General features: G+C 39.1%; 1 protein-coding gene across 14 annotated transcripts in view; it reads right to left on the bottom strand.

Moving 5' to 3' along the window:
* CCDC73 (coiled-coil domain containing 73) overlaps positions 1 to 22,823 on the bottom strand; it is a 115,249-nt gene that overhangs the window by 27,547 nt on the left and 64,879 nt on the right. For 10 of the 14 annotated variants that reach the window (XM_042472332.1, XM_042472315.1, XM_042472324.1 and 7 more), the window contains 4 exons: positions 19,894 to 19,932; positions 9,353 to 9,488; positions 6,357 to 6,436; positions 2,947 to 3,075 (listed from right to left, as the gene is read on the bottom strand). In XM_042472332.1, coding sequence (XP_042328266.1) covers positions 2,947 to 3,075; positions 6,357 to 6,436; positions 9,353 to 9,488; positions 19,894 to 19,932 — 384 coding nt within the window. Of the gene's footprint in view, positions 1 to 2,946; positions 3,076 to 6,356; positions 6,437 to 9,352; positions 9,489 to 19,233; positions 19,296 to 19,893; positions 19,933 to 20,975; positions 21,109 to 21,432; positions 21,551 to 22,823 lie in introns of those variants that run through there. The other 4 variants (XM_042472399.1, XM_042472407.1, XM_042472416.1 and 1 more) reach the window with 4 other exon arrangements.

Here is a 22,823-nt window from a genome sequence, read left to right as displayed (position 1 = left end):
AAGTTATGTGTAAAGATGTTTAAATTTAGCATATGCTTTCTGTGCTTTGTTCTTTTTTGCCTTGTTCTGTTTTGTTCTTGTTTTGTTTTGTCCTTAGGTGTTTTGTAATGTGTCTTTTATGTGACTGTGAAGATGTTTTGTGATGTTCTGTGGGTCGAGATGTAACTGTTGTTGTTTTTTAACTCAATAAAATCTATTTTAAAAAAATACTGAGTTGTGGGATCATGCAATGGATGATTCCAACTTTGAGGTGTGGTTATACATGAACAGGCTGTGATACGGAAAGGTTTTTACAAGGTTTTTTGTGGGGTTTTCAGGCTATGTGGCCATGTTCTAGAAGAGTTTCTTCCTGACGTTTCAGCAGCATCTGTGGCCGGCATATATGTGTGCTTATTGTGTTTTTGTGGGTTTTTCAGGCTATATAGCCATATTCTGGAAGTGTTTATTCCTGATGTTTATTGATACGTAAATGATATAGACCTGGTCACATGATTCTTTTTTCTAGTTTGGTGTTATGTTTGCTGGCATGTATATGTTTTGATATGTGCTAGTTGTTTTATGATTGTATGATTTATGGTTCCTGTTGGCTGGGATGATATATGGAATCTTGGATTGTAACTACCATTACAAGGGGAATGCAGGTGGGATATATGTCAAAGAAGCAAGTAAACATATGTTATTATTTAATTTATATGTAAGGGGAGATCACTAGTCATATAACTGGGTGATTGAAGGATTGTTAATTTTATATTGTAGTATATGAGCTGAGCAGTCAAATATAATTTTTAAGGATAGGATCTGAGATTAAATTGTCCTTCACTGTAAGCCTTGCACAAAAATAATGCCACCTGCTTCATAGAAGTGTTGTTGTTTTTTTCTGCGCCTGTTAATTCACCATTATCAGCTTGCTTCAATGGTCAGAGAAGGCAGACAGATATGTGGGGAGAAGAAAAAGAAAAGTAAACTAGATGTTTTGAGAACTGGGGAAAAGTTTTAGCCCACCAATTTTATGGGGTCGGGCTATGCCTCTTGAATGCTTCATGTATTATGTATGTGAGCTTAGCCTTTAGTTCTGTCCAAGACATTATCCTAGTAGCATCTCTAAAACATTTACTATTTCACCTACAGATGATTGATTTCCTGAGCTGGAGGGAGAGTTCAACTAGTTTTGATATGCCCTATGAGAATTAGCATATGCAAATGCCACTGTTATATTTTAATGTTTACAATTCAATAGTATGTTAACACTTTTACATAGCAAAATGCAGGTAGACTTCAGTAAACAATGTAGGTGTATTCCTCAGAATTACTTAACAGAATATTTGGTACCAGAGACAAAAACAACAGGGAAGGAATAGGAATAGGTTCCTACATCACAAAAAAGAGTTGTTCAATGTATTTCAGCAATCTTTTTATTCTAAAGAAACAATATAGATGTGTAAAATGAAACAGAGAGATCAAATAGGCTTTTCATTAAGTAAACAAAACATTTGAACTTTCTATAGGCCACCTGAAAACTTTTTCCAAAATGCAACCAGGGATGATTTTTTTTCTTCACCAATCTCTGGTTTTGTGGTGGCTGTTTTGGCCAAACTTACAGAACTATGCTTTCTTTTAAAAAACAACAACACATTCTGAGGATAGTTGGTAAGACAGGCTTATCTGCTCACCTTCTTTCTCTCTGTTTTGTTGTTCATGCATGCTTTGTTTTGCTGTTTATGCCCATCTAGTATCACCTGGTCAAGGGAAGGAGAAGGGGGTGGCCAAAAGGGCATGTTTAGCCCTTTTAAGTATGTCTCTTTTTCCTTGCACCAGTGCCAGTTTCCTCATTAGGACACTGGCACTGATAAAGCCAAGACCTGAGGGGACCGCTTATCTCCCTTGCTGCTGCAGTGACCTCTTCAAGAGGAGACTAGTGCCATGACAGTAAAGCCAGGAAGGGGCAATTTGGCCCTCTATCTTGCTGCTGTGGTGCCAGCCTCCTCATGAGGGGACCAGCACCACTGCAGCCAAGTCAAAAGAGGAGCACTTGGCTGTCTTCTTTGCTGTGGCATTGTTAACGGAGGTATACCCATGTAGAAAGATTAACAACTGAGATCACTATTACACTAAATTATTTAGTAGTGGTTTATATGGTATATGTTCTATGTATAACATTTAAAGGAAAGTTGGACTAAATGCAGGTCTCTAGTTTTTCTACTGCAACTCCTGTGGGCCCTAGCTTGTATGGCTAGGCGTGTCAAATGAGAGTTCAACAACCTTCAAAGAACCATTTTTTGCTCAATGGTATCAGATCAAAGACATCGTGTGAATATCAGTACTACTTTCTTTTTGTAAACTATAATAAGAAATTCAAAGATATAGCCATGTTAGTCTGTAGAATCAGTATGTTGTGAGATCTTGTAGCACCTTTGAGACTATCTGAAAGAAAGAAATTGGCAGCATGAGCTTTCATAGACTCAAGTCTATTTCCAAATGCATCTGAGGAAATAGACAGTCTATGAAAGGTCATGCTGCCCACTGCTTTCTTGCAGTTAGTCTCAAAGGTGCTACAAGATCTCTCAAAAGTAAAGTTTTCCCCTTTGACACGTTTGTCTAGTGAAGTCCAACTATAGGGGTGCTCATCTCCATTACTAAGCCGAGGGAGCTAGTTTTGTCAAAAATGACTCTCTGGTCATGTGGCCAGCATGACTGAATAGAACGTTGTTATCTTCCCACCGAAGTGGTACCTATTTATCTAATTGTACTTTTACATGCTTTCAAATTGCTAGGTTAGCAGAAACTAGGACTAGTGACGGGAGTTCACTCCATCACAGCTTGGATCTCAATCTGCTAACCTTGTGATCATCAGTCAGCATCTTAACTGCTAAGCCATTGCATCCCTAAAGATCTCTCGACATATCTACAATAAGAAATGTTAGCTGACATGTATTACTAATCAAATACCATGGAATGCCTTTTCCCTAGCTCTTGTAATTCCTGCTCCTTTGCTGTAAGACTGAGATACTCTTCTCCGACTCTGTGCTGACAATTGACATTGGACTTTATCAAGTCTGCAGTAACCTTCTTTAGTTCCTTAATAAAGAAACATGTATAAATAGTTTGTTAAATTCAGTTAATTAAGGATTATTTAACCACAAGCAAGTCTAAACTATTTCCTTCCACTATTTAATTAACATTTTAATCAAAGAAATATGGTTGACAATATTGCTAGCATTAAATATACATTAAATTTACAATAATGACATACACTCACAATTACACATGTTATTTCCTAAATCGCTCATGGGCGAAATCCCATGTTAATCCAAATGAGACTAGGAGTCCCATTCACTTAAAAGAATATACTCTAGTTGTGACTACCATTGGATTCAGTTCTTTATGTTCTTCGAGTTGTTTTAGATTTACATTGCTCTTTCCAAAGTTGTGTATTTAGAATTACATTCTCTTATTCTAGTTGAATGCTAGTAGAAATATATGAAAGATGCATTGTCATACTAGACTTCCAGGGATAGCTACTGCACTAAAGTGTGTGTAGGGGGGTGGGGGTCAATCACAAAAAAAGGGGGGGGGAATATCTGAAGTCGAAGGCTTTCATGGCCGGCATCCATAGTTTTTTGTGGGTTTTTTCGGGCTATGTGGCCATGTTCTAGAAGAGTTTCTTCCTGACACCACAGATGCTGGTGAAACGTCAGGAAGAAACTCTCCTAGAACATAATGATATAGCCAGAAAAACCCACAAAAAACTATTTAAAAGTATCTAATTTCTAAATACTCTAAATGCTTTATCTCACAAGACTGAAGAAAATTACACTAGTCTACCATATCTGAGTCAACTGTAAAGTTTTGTATTTATAAAATAAATTATTTCAATAATAGTGTTGTGCATTTTGCATGTGCTGTCTTTCTTCTATCTAGTTTTTCTTTTTAAAAAAACTAGTACAGCAAATCAACAGTACATACTTTGATAATATGAAATTGCAATGTATAGTTCATGAACATAAATATTGTACCTTTTCCATACCCCTCCCTTTTTTGTATGGGTAGCCTGTTTAATATCTCTCTCTCCTTGAGTGCTCTGACGTTTACTCAGACAAACAGCAAAGGTTATGAACACTCTAGATAGTATCAAGAATTCTTCATAATGCCATAGCATTGAACCAAGAATTCAGAATGGCAATAATTTTATCTACGAGCAACTAAATTTGCTCTGTTTAACTTTTCTTCATAAAAGTGGAATTCCCCCTTATCACAATCCAATAGTTTAACTGTTCTGGACAAAATCAAATAACAGTAGAAAGTAAAAATGGAGATTATCTGAGCTGCTGAACTTTATGAACACCAAGTTATATAAACACAGCTACCAATTTGATGAGAAGTCTGTACTCAGTAAACAATAGCCCTGATCCAGCAAAAAGAGGATCTGCCCAGGCAAACATGTTTCTATCTGTATATTTCTTCCACTGCAGATGTCAGGGGGTTCTTGTATCCAACACTATGGGTTGACCTACTCACCTAGCATTTCCTTTTCCTATCCAGTGGGAAAGAACACACTTTTTTCATTTTTTAAATTTATTTATTTTTGTATTCAGAGGATTCCACTGCATCTAAAGGAGTAGATTTTAGCATTGCCTATATCACAGAATAAGAAGAGTTCCTTCCCCTATTAGCTGATAAATGACTAATGTATATAGATTTTTTTCATTAAACCTCTTATGTAGAAGAGTTGAGCAAGTAAGAACAAAGCTACCAGTCAAAACATATCTACATTCCACACAGTCCAGTGTTCTCCCCATCAGATCTTGTTTCAGAGCTAAGACACTTACTTCAAGCAGATTCAAAATCCTTTGGATCTCACTTTGAATTCAGGAGAAAGGGTCCCATTCATAAGAAGCTCCTAAATCTCACGTTCATAAGAAGCACCTATTGTTTTTTAAAACTTCAGCCCTTTCTTAATACACTCAATTACTTTTACTGTTACTTTTATTTTATTTGAACTATGACAGGCAGCTGATCTCTGAGGAGATTCTCCAAGTTGTCAAAATTCAATAAACCTTAACAATGAGATTGTGTAGGTTCTATTAAAAATGCAAGCAATAATAAGCACAGGTAGAATGAACTTACCATTTATTACACTGCACTGAAATACCAGGTGATGTCATCTACCTTTTGCCAGAATTAAGTTACCAAAGAGATTAATAAACATCTGCATTGGTTCCTATTACTTTCTGGACACAATTCAAGCTGCTGGCTTTGACTATAAATTCTTCAGACATTTTAGTCCTACAAATCTATCTGCCATATCTTTCCATTGTAACGTTAACCAAAACTGGGCCTTCTTGACTTCTTGTATCATCCATATGCTCAGTTCAAGCAGCGAGGACATCGAGAGATATTCTTAGTGGCTACCCCTTGATGACAACCCTTGTGTATTAAGAAGCCTTCCCTATTGAACCTGTTCACTTTTAAGCCTCTATGGTCTCTAGAAGTCTCATAAGATTTCCCTGTGTATTGGCTGGATTTTATTTGCCATTACTGAGCAGTTGTATGATAATTTTATATTTCAATATTTATTGTATGCAATATATGTAAGATCCTAAATACCCTAAAAACACCAGATCCTATATGATCTTGGGAGCTAAGCAGGAACAGCCCTGGTTAGTACTTAGATGGGAAACCACCAATGAATCCCAGGTGCTGTAGACTATATTTTAGAGGAAGGAACTGGCAAAAACACCAATGCATATTCCTTGCCTAAGAAAACTCTAGGAAATTAATTGGTTTTCTGTGAGAGGAGACATGAAGGCACATACACACCTACAATATACACTCAACCCTCTGTATTGGCAGACTAGCCATTCACAGATTGGAGCACCTGCAGGTGGCCCCACCCCATTATCCTCAGTGGCAGTGCATACAGCCACACCAAGATGATCACACGCATGTTGTCTGTCCATAGAAAGTAATGGGATTTGAGGTCCCGCACTTTTTGGTATCCACAAGAGGGTCTGGAATGGAATCTCTGCTGATATGGAGGACTAACTGTATGTTTACTGGAGCATTCAGGTTTTTTTTTAAATTTTATATTTATATTCGTACTGGATGATACCATTACACAAACAGTAGCACAAGTGGTACTGCAAACATGTGAGCTGTACTCTGCAACCACTTACACAACAAAAGCTACAATTGCCCTTGTGCTAACTCTATTAAAACACAACATTTTTTTACAATGGATCTTGTGGTAATGCAGTGAAACCTTTGGGTTACAAGCCATATTAAGCCATTTGACCCTTGGGAAGAAATAATTTTGAAACAGAGACAAATAAATTCTATGGAATGCTCTTCACTCCTACCTCTTTCAGATCATTTATCTCAGACTCTTGTCTTTTGTTTATCGATGTCAATCTCTTATTGAGTTGAGTTGCTTCCATAACTGGGTTCATAAAAATAAAAAAAATAATATTAGAATCCTTTCTTGATTATATCAATTCCATAGAATTAACTTAACCTGTCAGTTCTGTGTATATGATTTGCGGGAGGGGATGTTTTTTGTTTTTGCTTTCCTCTGGAATTTTTTGTTTTATTGTAGTGTGAAAATTGCATCCAAGGGCAGATCTAGACAACCCCTCTGGAGAAGGAGTAATCACCTATGCAGTGCCTTGCAAAAGCGTTTTTCTGTGTTACAATATGGAACTGAAATTGATTGGCATTGTTTGATATCCACAGTTGTCCCATGGATGTTTTCTCAGATCTCAGTTGCAATTCCCTCTGACTACTTCAGAGTTATCACTGGAATCTTTCTTGCTTCTCTGATTAATGTTCTCTCCACCCAGTCACTGAGTTTTGGAAGATGGCCTTTCATAGGCAGAGTTAGGATGCAACTATGTTGCTTCCATTTTGCAATACTGAACTTATTGTTGCAAGGGATGTTCATAGTATGGGTTTTTTTTTATACGTGATGCACAACTTTAGCCTGGACTTATTTGTGTTCTTCATTGTGTTGCCTAGACATGCTCTCCAACAAACTCTGTTTTAATATTGTAATAGTTTACTTCTATTTTCATGCTTACTTTTATGTTTTTAATTGTATTCTTTTAAATTGTAAGCTGCTTTGAGTCCAAGGTTTTTACTGGGGGGGGATATAAATAAAGATAATAATAACAACAACAACATCAACAACTACCACCTCTGGGTTTTTCCAGAAACAGATGCCCAGGATCCTCTTTCATCTTCATAACAACAGATTGCTATCATCATAATTATAGCTGACAATCCCACCCCCACCCCCATTACTTTCACAGCCCAAGCAAAACATTTTGAAGTGTTAGAGATTAGAGTGCTAGGATATGACATCCTAGTCACAAGATGCCTTGAGAACAGGAAGCTGACACAACTGCTTGTTCCAAGGCACCCTTACAAAGGAGTGTGCTGCAGGCATCATTTACCAGCACTCTGATCTCCAGTGTCTTGGAAATACAGGCTGCAAAAGTAGATTTTTGTAGTTATATTGCATGGCTCATGACCATAAGGTCCAGATTATTTGAAGAACTGTATCTCCACATATGGAATTGCCAGAACACTTAGATCTTCAGAGAATGCCTTCCTTTTATGTTAGCCGCCTTGGGTCTCACTTTGGGAGAAAGGCGGGATATAAATAAATAAATAAATTTTGGCCCCACCACCATCACAGGCTCGCTCAGCAAGGACACAAGAGAGAGCCTTCTCGGTGGTTGCTTTCACCCTCTGAAAATCCCTTCCATAGGAGGCTAGGCTGGCCCCCTCCCTAGTTACACCAGATCTTATTTAGGTGTATCACAGAAAAAGGGGGTGAAGACCAATGCAACCAACAAGTAAAAGGTTTTCTTTTCCCTTTACCAATCTTTTGTGCCACAATAAAATTATCTGGCACCTTTTTGGTGTTGAGTATTTCAGTGATTTCAGTTCCAAGATGCAATACAACAAAATGTGGGAAAGCCAAAGAGTGTGAAAACTTCTGCAAGGTACTGTCCATAATAACTGAGTTGTGAAGCCCTATTAGCACATGTTCAGTTCTTTAATGTGCTCATTACATACTACATGTCACATATTTTCTATCTATTTATTCAGCATAAAATTGACCACAGATAATGTCATACTGAACAAAAATTGGAAAGATCAAAACTCAGAAATGTTCACATACGATTAATCAAGAAATTAAAATCAGTACTGTACAGTAGTTGTAAAGTGGAAATCTTTTCTTATTCAGCGTGTGACCTTCCAAATGACTTTTTCAGAGACAGCTCAGAATGTACAAGTGATTAAACCTAGTGATTATGAGTGTTATCGCAGTATAAACTGAACTTCCTCTGCAGTAAATGTTTAATGCCACAAGTACATGGAATACATTATGCCCTTCTTGAATAGAATCTGCTTGCATATATTTAATATTTTCTAACTGCATACTTTACAAACATTGAATAAAAATCCATAAATATTACTTTTGAATAAAATGCATAAAATTATACATTCAAATACATGTTTAAGATTTTATTTTTGCCTAACTTTTATACCCAGTCTAGTGGCTATCATACAGTTTACAATATAAATGTGTAATGTTTTAATATTCAGGGCAGTCAGTTTAGGAAAATACAGGTGAGCTACAGTGAAAGGTAGAATAGGAATGTATAATGAATAAAATACATTTAGTAGATGGTGGTGGTCTGTACTCTATCACCAGTCAGAGTACTGTGTTGCATGGAGAATTAGCACACAGTTAAATCCTTTATTTTAATTGGGATTATCAGTAGGATTTGGGCCTGTTATAGCATCTTTAACTCAACTGTAGTTTACCTTTGTCAGATAATGCCAATTTTTAAAAAAGAATAAACATATTAAATCATAACAAAGTCTTGGAAAAGTACATGGGAGGGCTGGGGAACTTGTGATATCATAAATGTTGTTGGATTGAAATTTCTATCATCTCTTGTTATTAACTGTTCTGATGGTACATGCTGTCCAACACATTCTGAAGAGTCACAATTTATTTGTTTGTTTGTAGGAGAGCAGATGGCTGCTAAATGGCCTCCTGGATCTGGAAACTGTTTATTTAGACTTCTATCCTGCCTTTCTCCACAAATGGGATACATAGTAGCTACAAGCTAATTGCTAGTTCCAAAGGTGGCACTGCAAATTTGTGTCTACTCTGTTACTTCCTTTTCCTTTTCCAAATCTACATCCGACCTAGACCATAAGGTACAGTTGAGATGTCACCATTTGTCTTAAGATGTTCTCCCTTCCCTTGGGCTTTGACGTATTTCCCATAACTCATGCATAAAAAAATGGCCCATGCCCTACATTATTAGATATTTACCATTCTGCTCTAATCTCTCATGATTGCTGTTTATTATTCCAAATTGACCTGTGATAACTGCATGGCATTTTTCAAATTCATTCAGACTCTTCTGATGGTCTTCTTTTGCTAACATGTTCAATTGCAGCTTTTGTTCCTACATAAAATCAAAACAGGATGACAAGTTTGAAGTACAGTACAATATCTAAGATGTCACCAATTAGATAAAGCTATAATCCTGTTTACTGTGGAGTTACGGTTGCCATAACTGTCTACCTCCAAACCGGGACAAATGGGGAAAATGTAGGACAAATGTAGGACAAAATCCCCCCATGTAGGACATATTTTGTAAATGGAGGACACACACAACTAAAAAACAAAAAATTAATAAATTCAGAAAGCATTACTATAAATGGCGGGAAGCTTTCTCGGAGGCGGAGGACGCTCCTCCGCCTCAGAGAAGGTTTCCCCAGCCAGGCTCCGCTCCAAGAAGAGAGGCCGCGACAGCCCAGCTTGGCGGGAAGCCTTCTTGGAGGCAGAGCCACAAAGGGCCTAGTCAGTGGGCTCGGCTCCAGAGGAGGAAGCTGCATGGCTGTGGCCTCCTCCTCTGGAGGTCATGAGCTAGGTCCTGTGCAGCTCCGCCCCAAGCCCTCCTTCCGAGCAAGGCCTGGCATGGCAGCTAGGCCTAGCAATACTAAGAGGGAGGAGGTGGTGACCAGGAGTTCCGGGACAGCTGCCATACCCGGGACGGGACATTCCAGATGGTTGAAAAACTGTGAATGTCCCGCCTGGAACCGGGATATGGCAATCCTATGTGGAGTAAGCCACACTGAACACAGTAAAGGTTAGTCTGAAGAAAATGCACATAGGATTGTACAGTACAGCTGTCCCAGTGAGGAGGGCAATAATCTTCCCACAACAACTTATCAAACCTCCAAATAACATGGCATGAAGCCACTGCAGTACTGTACAACACATGTTACTATCCCACTTTCTTGATATGGAATAATACCATGGTTAACAGGATCAAAAATATTGAGAAATGCAGCTCGCAGATAAGAACAGTTTGCAGTACTTTACAGTAAAAAATGTAAAAACAATTTAAAATCATCTGGCTAAAAGAATATATAACTACATTAAACATACAGAAGTTAAAAACATAAATAGAACACACACCCCAAATAAAAGCCTCCCTGACAACGAGTATATATTAAAATCCTGTATGGCAGTTCATACAGCCTGCAGTGGATTCTGAGGTGACCTTTCCAAACATGCCAAACATGCCCACTCCTGCTTTAGAAAGATATAAGGGCCTCATTCCCACTATGTTTTAAACCAGTTTGCAAACCACTTTGAAGTGGTTTAAATGACCCTTGTTCGCACTTGAGCCGAATCGTTGAAGTGGTTTGGAGAGGGAGGCCATGCATTAGACCCATTTAACACACTTTTTAATGCTCATTTTTTTCTGTGTCTTTTGCAATAAATCAATTCAGTGCAAGTGTGAACAAGATGCCGATTGAAATCAATATTTTTAATGACATGATCAGATGATCATCCACTGAAGAGGGTCCCTTTGGAATTCAATCCTTGGTCAATGTGAACATGAAGTGGGTTATTTTACAAAAAGAAATAAATTTGTGATCGGGACAAATGCAGTGTGAACTACACTATTAGCTATTGTAACTAATAGTCACTGGCAGCTCTATCTTTAACAAATTTGTCTAATCTCCTTTAATGTCATCAATGCCAGAGGTCAAAACACAGGAAAGTACATGAAATTTGCTTCAGAGATATTTTACTACCCCAGTCCAAATACTAGCATGTCTCAGTGTACTAAAATATGTGTATGATATTACACAAGAAAAAGATATTGGAAGTTAAGATCCAGTAAACATGCTGGAATAGCATACGTTTCCACCAGTGCACGTTCACTGTCATATGGGAGGTGAAGACTGTGCCCTTTTCCCAGTTCCTTCTTGGATGTTCAACACAAACCAGGGGCTTGCAGCCAGCTCTCCACACGACTACTAGCTGGCTGCAGGGGTGTGCCCCGGCATGTTCCATTGTCCTTGTGCACCAAGGGAAGTAACGCAGTCTCCACCTCCAACATAAAGTTATTTCTTTTCCCCTGGGTGCATAATGGTAATTGAAACATGCCTAGTGTCCACCCCTTAAACTGATTAGTGGCTAAGAAGTTGGAGCTGAGCATTCTGGCTACTATTGAGTACCCAGGATGAGGGGTGTTGCACAAGGAGGTACAGAATAGGTCTAGGCCATCTGCAGCAGCCACAAAAATACATATGCAGATCTAAACCAGAATTCTAACCAGAGCTTACTTCCCACAATCAGTTTTTGTTTGAAAAAATTAATCCAAAACAAGTTTTAACTAGAGGGGGAAAATAAAATATCTGAATGGCAAAGACTGATAGATTTCTTGGGATGTTTTATGATCTAGACAAAATTTCTGGTGTGGTGTTGTTGCTGCTGGAAAATAACTAGAAATAGTAATACAGTGGACCCTTCCCTTACGCGGCGGATCTGTTCCATTTTTTTTTTAAGAAAACAGACTGGTGGGGGTGAGGAGGAACATAGTACAGTGTGACTGCCCAATACCAGGACACACAAATCTAATGCTACAGCAGCGATACTTGCAGCAATAGACAGGGGAAGCCTGTCAATGAAAAGGGGTGTGTCCTCCCACAGAGGGAGGACACATCAGCTACAGCTTAGCCATAGTGTCATCTGATAAGGTTTGACAATAAAGATGTCTATTCTACTTTAATACATTTTTAGTCTCGTTTGATAATATCTTAAGTATGACTAAGTCTGGACTAAACATGTTAAGTTTGAGTAACTCTGTGATTCTATGAGTCTGTGAATAAGGTGACCGATTCATGCAAGGAATGTTCATACAGCCATCATTTCTTTTCCATACATGTATTGAACTTAGCATAAAACATTCCTGAAACCATTATTTTACTTAATGGACAAAAGGACAACAACAGTAGAAGCAAAAATACTGTAAATAAATAAATCAGGAGAGCAAATATAATGCAACTGTTTGCTGGTGCAGGGGACAATTCTGATTTTCTTTTATATTTTGTTAGTCCTCTAAAGATAAATCCCAAGGTATGGGGTAAACTGGCAAAATTAATGGCCTAAATCGAGCAAGATATGCTCAGTTTAGTCAATAGATTTTCAGTCTCCTTCTCTGCAGTCCTCTCCAGAACTGATTTTGTGTTTTTGTTTTTGTTTTTTTAGATTTTAGAATCTGGGTATTTTGGAGATTATTGGACAGTGGGAGCAGGAGAGGGAGACTGTGCTTCCTTTCACTGAATTCCACACTAGGGCCCTATTCCCACTGAGGTTTAAATCAGATCAAATGGAATTATGATCCGATTTAAACCACTTTAGTTCCCATTGGCAAATTGATTTGGAATCGATTCGCCAAGGGGGGTTATGATTTCCCCCCATTAAACCCACGTTAAAAAGACGCTGGGTTTTGCCGCTCCTTTTTGGGCTAAATTGATCACAATCGATTCAGCCCAATGGAAACGAAGGGTGGAATCGAATCCGCCATCAGAGACAGGGAGATGACAGGGGCTCCTGCCATCTCCTTGTCACCGGCCTCCCCTCCTCCCTCCTCCTCCCTCAGTCTCCCTCCCCACTGCCACTCTTGGATCGCTCAATCTAAGGGTGGCAGTGGCCCTACGGGGCCCCATGGGTTTCTCCTTCTCCTCCTCCTCCTCCTCCCTTCCTTCCCTCCCTCCCTCCACTGGCCTACGTGGCTGGTGTCATGCCCAGCCTGGAAGATGGCTTGGAGGACTCAGAGGATGAGCTAGAGCCTCTGGGATCTGAACCTATAACGGAGGAGTCAGAGCCCCAGGGGCTTGAACCTGTAATGGAGGAGCCAGAGGCTGGCCCTAGTTCTGCTGGAGCAGAGTCTATGGCCCCTCCAGAGGTTCAGCAGTCAAGTTTGCCTGGTGCCGAGGCTGTGGACATGGAGGAGGATCTGGGCAGTGTGCCTACCTTCAATGAGCGTCGAGCAGAAAGAGAGGGCCTTCGAAGATCTCGGAGGCTTTATCAGAAGCGTCTTCATAATCAGGCACAGCTGAAGGCCAGCTCCTTGCCTTCTTAAGCACCTGGAGCATGTGTGGTTCTTTGCCAGTGGATATCTGACTCTTTTAGAGGAAAGACTCTGTCTCTGGCTCCTTGGCTTCTTGTCTTGACTACCCGGAAACTTGACCTTGGACTGCTTTATCTACCTGCCTATCTGTTACCCTGAACCTCGGACCGTCTGACAATTCTTCTGGTAAACCCTTTTGGTAAAGCTACTGCAACTCTCCAGGACTGTGTAGCTTACACTGACTTTGCTGTGCTGGGAGGGGGTTGTTTGTTTGAAAACTAGCTGTCTTATCAGCCCTTTGGCTGCTTTCCCGGACAGCTGGGTGCTGGTGGTCTGGCAGCAGCAGCTGCAGCGGGTGTCTCCTCCAGTCCTCCTCCTCCAGGCTGGTCCTCCCTGCCTGCCTGCCTGCCTCTCTATTTCCGCCCAGGCCCTACCAGGGCAGAGAACTCCTGGAGAAGGAGGCTGGGCAACAAGAAAGGTCTAGCCTGGAGGAGGAGGAGGACTGGAGGAGAGAGCCAGCCCCAAGCACTGAGAGCTACCGCTGCCGCTGCCACCAGGATCGAGACCCATCCACCAGCAACACTCAGGTAGGCAGAGGGAGGGAGGGAGGGATGGGGGGGAAGATGGAGGAAAGAAAGAAAGAAAGAACGAAAGAAAGAGGGAAAGAGGAAAGGTTTTTTTTCCCTTTTCTTTCTTCCTCCTCCATCCATTCTCTCCGTGGCCGTTTTTCCTCTTTTCTCCCCTTAATGTGAATGACAACGGGGAGTAAAAGAGGAGTAAACAGCCCCAGAGAAAATTCGCTTTCAAAATAATCCAGCTCCGAGCTGGATTATTTTGTAAGTGGGAATGGGCCATAGCACTGTTTTACAGGCATTAGCTTTAAGAAAATGTATTTTTTTAAAATATAGTCATGTAGCACTAATGCACATGCCTAATCTGTACCCATATCCTATAGACTTCCCCCTTCCTTTTATCCTTGGTTTTCCTTTCTTTGTATTATATTTTTAAACATCCAATTAAACATTTGTTTTAAAAAAGAATTGCATTGGGTTGTCAATGGCCTGTTACAGACAGGCCAAAATAAAGCTGCTTCGAGTCACTTTGGAGGTATGGTATTTCAATGATGTATGCATCCTAAGAGTCCAAAAGCCGCACCAAAGCCACGCTCCGGTCCTAAGCGCTGGAGTGCAGCTTTGGTGTGGCTTTTGGACTCTTAGGACGCAAGTATCATTGAAATACCATACCTCCAAAGTGACTCGAAGCAGCTTTATTTTGGCCTGTCTGTAACAGGCCAATGTATCTTGAAGTTGGCTAATCAAACTATCAAAGCACAACCTAGCTGTAAAAGTTACACTGAGATCTTGTTGTCTGAAGATGTATTCTTCTACCCCAGCAGCCCACTCAAATTATGCAGTCATAACCTGAGGCCCTCCTTTGGGTTTTTCCTCCTAACAGAAGTTGAAGAAAGCATTACTGAGGAAAAGACATTTCCAGACGTAGAACCTCATCTGTTGAACATACACCTCAGAGAGATTTCCTTAGCACCATAATTGTATTCATTGCCTGAATGTTCACATTGTAATGTAAAGTAATCTTGATACACTTTGATTAATGCTGCTAAATTTTATGGATTTTAATTTTGTTTTTGTATAGTTTTTAATCTGTATTTTTTAAATAAATTGAAAGCCTCATTATTGGTCTCATTATTGGGAAACAGTCAGAATATAAATGAATAAAGTAAGTAAATAAAATACGTTTGCTTCTGCTGCTTCATTTTTACAATGATTCACATTACTGTATTTTATTGCATGCCAAAACTGTTTAAATTGAAGCGTGGTATATAAATTTCAAAATTGTTAACTCATATGCCATTTTAGCCAGTGTAGTGTAGTGTTCTGAACACTGGGCTATTATTCACAATAAACTACAATCCCCAGGTTTCCCTAGCACTGAGCCAGGAAGGTTAAAGTGGTCTAAAACTGGATTATTTCTGCAGTGTGTTTGGGTCTGTGTACCTTCTCCTGGCCTGACATCTCCAAACCTGACAGAAACATCATACTGCCAGACCTGATCATTGGCAGAATGGGCCTTCTCATACAGCTGATGCCTAACCGTACCTACTTCATATTAATAATTACTACCTAGTAATGATTTTGACACTATTATCACAATCGGCACCTAACTACTTTATCCAGCATCAACCGCATGGGGAGAAAAAGATCCATTCTGCCAATAATCAGGGTACAGCTGAATGATGTTTCCATCAAGTTTGGAGGAGGTAGGACAGAAGAAGTTACTTAGTAAATTACTTAGTTAAGTATAAGCTGGTACAGGATCCAGCCATATTTTGGAGGGAAGTGCATATCTTAGCAGTGAATTTTTAAGCATAGATTCAATTATTAAAACATTTTAGTAATATTGTGTCTTAACATATCATCATAATATAAGCCACCATACAGATAAGAAAATAGATCACACATTCCAGTTCCTAAGACAGAAAGTTTTACTAATATCATTGGGTTAATTATTCAGTAAAGCTGTGGTCAGAATGACCTTAGAACTATTTCCTTGTATTATTCCCTTGACTCTCTGCTGTCCCTATTTATCTTTTGTTCTTGTGCTTAGAAGTTCCTGTCCTCTGAATTAACTGGGCATGGCACAATCAGGCTATAACATTTCTCTTTCTTAAAATTACCAGGAGTAGTTACATACAGTGCTTTTGTACAGGAAACGTCTGTGAATTCCTTCACAAATAATAGAACATGAAACTATAGCCAACTAGGGAGATGCACAAATGAAAGGACAGGAACAGACAGGGGAAAAGAACAAACCTTGGTGTGAACATGTGTTTGCAATAGTAAATATACTGAGCAAGACAGTTTCATTATTCATTATCTGCATTCAGTTGTTTCTCTGGTGGTTTATTAATGGGAAAGGGGTGTATTTAAAAACAAAATAAAAGGATTCCAAGTGTCTACAAATGCTTTCCCATTGCTCATATTTCTTTAATTATCTTGCATTTCACATTCATTTCACTGAGTTCATTGTCCATATTCTATCCAGCCATTGTCACATTGCCCATTCACTTATATTTTCTAGTGTGGTTCAGTTTCCTAAACAGAGGCACAGGACAGACTGCCCCCAAAAAGTGACCTGCCAGTGGCCTTTTTCCCTCCGGAGGGACGCTGCAGCCACCAGACCACACGGCGTCCATCCAGAGGAAAAAGAACCCGGACAGGGTAAATGAATTTAAAAACGACTAAAAGGGAAATACAGTATTTAAACTGGACAACTGATAGAAAGATATATTATTTTGTGAAGGAGAATATTAGAAAACAGCATAAGATAAAACTAAGGGAAGAGTAAATATATAAAGTAGGAATTTGAGCAGTAGGAAGTGACATTTATGTTATATGTAATTTTATTAATGTCTGCAGTTTTTGTTATGTATTTGTCTGTTTGACTGTTTATTTTGTGTATGCAAAAAAGTGAAAAAAGAAAAGGAAAAAGAAAAAGAACCCGGGAAAACCGGGTTCTTTTTGTGCTCCTGGGCGGACGTAACGAGCAGACACCGCACGTCGCTTACGTCACAATGGCGGTGCCCGTATGGACGGATGCTGCCATTACAGCACCGTCATGCTGTGCTAGGGTTAGGGACCATGCAGTTGCCGTGTGGTCCCTAACCCTAAAATCTGCACCAGCATGGCGCATTTGGGCCAGCTGTTTCGGCCCAGAGTTTTGAATTTCATTTTAATTTTCAGCCTTGAATATGCAGAGCACCAATTAAGGTCCTTGACCTGTACCTTTGGTCCTGTAGTTGGTAAGAGCCCAGTCAAAAAAAGGCAGTTATTTCTGGGGAGTGAGGCCTCATAGGAAGCAGGGACTCATAACCTCCACAATCTCTGCAGCAGGTGAGCAATAAGACTTTGTCAATATGACTGAATTTGGAAGACATGAATTATCACATATTTATTCCAATGAAACAAAGGTAAAATAAAGTTAGCAATTTGTTAATATGGGACAGTGATGACTAGGCAGCTTCGGACATTTCTGGAGGGAAGAGATGACCCATTTTACCCAGGTGATCTGCTTCAGGGGGGAAGACAAGGGAAGCCCTGTACTGCTGATCTTCCTGGATCATCAACTGCCTTTCGATATCACTGATAAAATTGGACTGGATCTCTTGGATAAGAATAGGAGCTACAGTGTTATGTCTGGTTAAAAGAAGTGCACTGGCTGCCAAGATGCTGCTGACATTTAAAGCCCTGGCTGCTTGGAACTTCAATACTGAGGAAGCTCCATTCTCTATCTGTTCATATATTCAGTTTTGAGATCTGCTGGAATGGCTCTCCTCTATGTCCCATTAATAGGAACATGCATTATGTGGAGCCATAGAAAACATCCTTTGCTGTGGAAAATGCTTACCTTGGAGGTCTGCTAGCACATTTCAATACCAACTTAAAACTTAACTCTGTAACTGCTTCTGGAACCCAGTGACCATAGCTTGGTTCTGATCTGCTATTGTAGATTTCATGTTGTTTTAGAAATATTTTAAATATTGAATTATTTTAATTGTTTAAATATCATTTTATTATCTGTTATTATTTATTATTTATTATTATTTATCATCTATAGGATGGAATATAAATAGATAAATATTAAATACTGATTTATTATAAATCAATCAATAAATTAATGTTAATGTTAGCCATAAATAATTGAGCTGAAAAGAAAGCATTGTTAAAACTGCATAACCATGACTGCAATATTTGTATATATAATATAGATTGCAAACTAAAATTTAATTTAGGCTGCAATCCTAAACAGACTTAAGAGTGGGTAAATCCCATTAAATTCAATAAGCCTTACAACTCAGTAGACATGTAGAGGACTGTACAGTTAAAAGTGAAATAAGACAAAACAGGTTTTATGCTGTCTTTGATCTTTAACTTGTAGCCTTATCTCCCAGGTCAAAGGACACATTATTCAATTTCAACATATTCTGTGTAAAATCACTGTACCGTTGAAGATGACTTTCAGTACAAATGTCATGGTACTTAAGGCTAAACCGGACTCTACTTTTTGAGCTTCTTAATTAAAATCATTGTTTATAATGGTCTGACAATATTATCTTTATTCTTTCCAGTTGAGCAGCAGCCGAATTTTCACAGCTTTTAGTCAATCAAGCTTAGCAATGTTTCAACAGCTCTCTTTAATTTCCAACTCTGGTTTGAAGTGAGAAAACAAACTGAACTGGCCCTCTGATTTTTCTGCGATTTTCTGCTGCTCCCCCCCCCTTTTTTTTTTTTATTGCTTTCTCATAAAATAACATTAAAATATTAACATACTATTAAATCCAGATAAAACAAAATCTCTAAAACCGTGTGGTTTGTATACTCTACTCCTCCTCCTCAACTTTATTTATATTTAACCTTTTCCCCAAGACTCAGACTTAATGCAGCTTACACATTAAAAATACTACAACTAAAAACATACAAAAACAATATTAAAACAGAATTAAATTATGAACCATATTTTTAAAAATCACTCTAATTAATAGAAAATGTATAGAAATGTAAATGCTACTGCTATTGCTACTGCACTTATAGCTCTTTTTTAAAAGCCTTCAATTCTAAACGCCTGTCTGAATGAAAAAGTTTTTGCCTGCCAACAGAAGAACAACAAGGAGGGGGCCATTCTAGCCTCCCAAGGGAAGGAGTTTCCAGTGTTATGATAGCACTGAGTAGGCCCGCTCTCATGTGCCCACCAACCATACCGTGAAGGTGGCAGGACTGAGAGAAGGCCTCTCCCGTGGATCTCAGGATCTGGGCAGGCTCATATTGCGACTGTAACTGGGCCAACTGTAAACAGAAAAAATTAGACTCTCCAAGTTTGAATTTTGTTTGCAAAAAAATGTGTTGTTACACTAACAATGGAAGTTGAAAAACATGCTGAATAAAAACAAAGAAATAAAATATTAAGATAAAACTGGGTAAACACCAGCCATTTTCAGTATTTACTAAAAGAGAGATCTGTTTTAGTTGTAGTTGTTGTTGTGTGTCGTCAAGTCATTTCAGAGTTATGGCGACCCTAAAGCAAACCTATCATGGGGTTTTCTTTGTTCAGAGGAGGTTTACCATTGTCCTCCTCTGAGGCTGAGAGAATGTGACTTTCCAAAGGTCACCCAGTGGGTTTCATGATCACGTAGGGGATTGAACTCTGGCCTCCAGAATTGTAGTCCAACACTCAAATCACAGTGTCACACTAGCACAAGCATCTCTGCCTTAATTTAAAACTCTGCTGCATGAATAGAAGAGTTCAGCTTGTGAAAGACCGCTTGTGTGAGTTTAACTCTCTCCTTTCATTAACAAAAGCCTATTCGACTCATAGAAAAGTTCCAATCCTATTTTATTTTACTATTAAAGTAGTTTCTTACCATTTCATTAAGCTTCTTCTGTAAAGTGTATTTTGAAACCTGAAACAATGAAAATCAATATTCTGTATGAGATTATAAGGGATAATGAACAGATTTAAAATCAGTTAACAATTTGGCATAGTTTTGCTGTCATGCAAATGATAAAGAGATAAACCTTCTAATAGAAATGTTGTAGTTATGCAAAGATGGAATTTAGTGTTTACAAGAGGTAAAAATAATTCGACATATAAATAAATATTAAATAAATTAAAATTAAATTAAATGACCTTTAGGAGACACATTTATAAGTAATTTTAGCAATTATTCATTGCACTGTTCTTGCTTTTCTAAATGTAACATTAGGTGGGTAGGTGGGTGGGTGTGTGCACCACCAGACAGGATCTGACACCTTTATGATATTTAGGCCCAACATTGTTATACTCCATATCAAAAAAACTGTACTTGCAAGAATTTTTTTTGTGCAGAAAAGAATAATTGTTTAAAAAAAAGAAGGTCTAGTTGCCAAAAAATAAATAAACCCGCCAACCACTCCTTGTGGCTGATGATTATTTTCAATGTGTTGAAGGACAAAGACAAGAAAATTTGTGAATATTCACTCAAACCCTACTTGTAGTTCAGTCCCATATGCACAGGGATGTATAATACTAAAATGAATAGGAATTTCTTATATGAGAGCTTATTTTTGAGCAACTGTATAAGAGATCTAGATCTAATTTTCAGCTTCTGGGGCACTGTACAGATGGGCCCTACGGGGCGCCATCATTATGTGTGAGGGGCAGTGCTTCCAGCCACGACTTGCCTCTCGCACATAACGAGGGCGTCAAAATGGTGGCGCCCTGTACATATGGGCACCGCCATTTTGATGTGACAGATGCCTAGCGTCCGCACATCCTTGTGTCATTGTGACACCACTAGTGCGCCATTGGCACACTGCGGCATCACAACCGTGTCGCAGAAAGAACACGCTTTTTGCGGGTTCTTTTTGCTGCGCAAGGGAGCTGCGCAGTTTGTCTGCTGGGGCTCCCTCGCGCATCAAACCAGGGCAACAGGAGACCACCCTTTTTGGGCGGTCTGTATCCCACCTGAGTGTTGCTAGAAAAGACAGCACAAAAATGTGAGGGGAATCAAGACCAGAAGTGGAATCTGGTCCACTTCTGTGTTTTTCCCCATTAGGAAGGTCTGGGGATTTTTCAGTCCATCAGAAAAAGAAAAAACACCACTTTGTTGGCTTTCTTCTGTGTATTTCAGGTGTGCAGTGACAAAAACAAACTAGGCCCAAACAGAGGTACTAGCGTTCAGCACTGTCTGGGGTGCTTGACCTCAACAGTAGCTCACAAACAGCAGAGTGCAGAAGCACAACCCAGTGTGCAGTATTTGACAACCAGACACTGACAAATCTGAAATAAGGCATAGACACGGTTGACTTCTTCCAAAGTCCTTGGAGGCTTTTATCTTCCAATTGCAAGATGTACAACAAAACATGTAACATATATTGTTGGGCAAGGTACAAGGTGTTGGTTATAACCTTTAAAGCCCTACATTGCCTGGGTCCAGATTACTTGTGGGAACACCTTCCTCCACACAATTCACCCCACACACTCAGGTCCTCTGGGAAGAATTTACTGCAGCCAAGGAAGACCAGGCAGAGGACCTTCTCATCTGCCGCTCCTAGGCTATGGAACAACCTGCCAGAAAAGATCCATCAAATCACCACTCTTGAAGCCTTTTAAAAGGCTGTTAAGAAGGGTCTCTACTGGCAGGCCTTTCCAGACTGATCTCCCCTTCTACTGACATTGATAACTTCAGTCTGCCCCAAGAAAGACGTCTTGCCTCTAGTACCTCTATTTTTTATTCATTTTATTGTTGTAGCTTTTAATATTGTTATGTTTTTAGGTCGGGAGGAGGTTGGGATAGGGGATTGTAGAATTGGCTTTTATATATATTAGATATTTTATTGTTATTTTTGTTTTACTGTAACCCACCTCGATCCATAGGGAGAGGCAGAATATAAATAAAATATATTATTTTTATTATTATATTTACAATCCATACTATCCAAACCCACGAAACCAACACACCAACCTTTCTCTCCAATCCACTATCCTCAGCCCACACCTGCTTTGCGTTTCAGAGTCCTTATATACATAGGGTTGCCATAACTGTCAACCTCCAAACCGGGACAAATGTAAAAAATGTAGGACAAATGTAGGACATATTTTTAGAATGGTGGACACACGAACACCTAAAAAAATTAATAATTTAAAAAAGCATTAATATAAACGCATGCTTCTTAGGCATGCTCAAAATGGAGGACATTTTGGCATTATTCCTAGACAGATGGCAGAAATGTACTTCCCTTTTTGGCCAGCCCCCCCCCCCTCAATTCCAAAACACACACAACAGCACATTTGGGCATTTAACATGGCTTTATTTAACATGGCCTCTTGCATATTTCAGAGGTTTACTGCATAACCAAACCCTTTGGGTTTAACACTTAACATAGGTTAACATGGCTATGCATATTTAACATGTCAAGGTGGTTTAACAAAAAGTGGATTGACCCTCGGTTTCAGGTTTCTTACACCAACTGTACTTCTCAGAAGTGTGTATTTGGCCAAGGTACTTTGATTTTTCTTCACTGCTCATGTGTTTGTAAAAATCAGAGCAACTTACATTGGGCATGCCTGAGGGAGTATCAATATCATCATTATCATCATCATCACCATCATCATTGTCAAAACAAGGCAGACTTGTTAGCATTAAAAGCAAAAAAAATGCACAAAAAACACACATTGGAAAGTCACACTCTCTCGCCTTCAGAAACGGTGGGCGCCTGCCTCAGAAACTGACTGGTATCAATATCATCATCATCACTATCATTGTCAAAACAAGGCAGACTTGTTAGCATTGAAAGCACAAAAATGCAGAAA

Source organism: Sceloporus undulatus, chromosome 1 (genome assembly GCF_019175285.1).
Source record: "Sceloporus undulatus isolate JIND9_A2432 ecotype Alabama chromosome 1, SceUnd_v1.1, whole genome shotgun sequence".
NCBI classification, from domain to species: domain Eukaryota; kingdom Metazoa; phylum Chordata; class Lepidosauria; order Squamata; family Phrynosomatidae; genus Sceloporus; species Sceloporus undulatus.
Note: the sequence above shows the minus strand (reverse complement) of the source record. Positions and strands in the feature narration are given on the sequence as shown.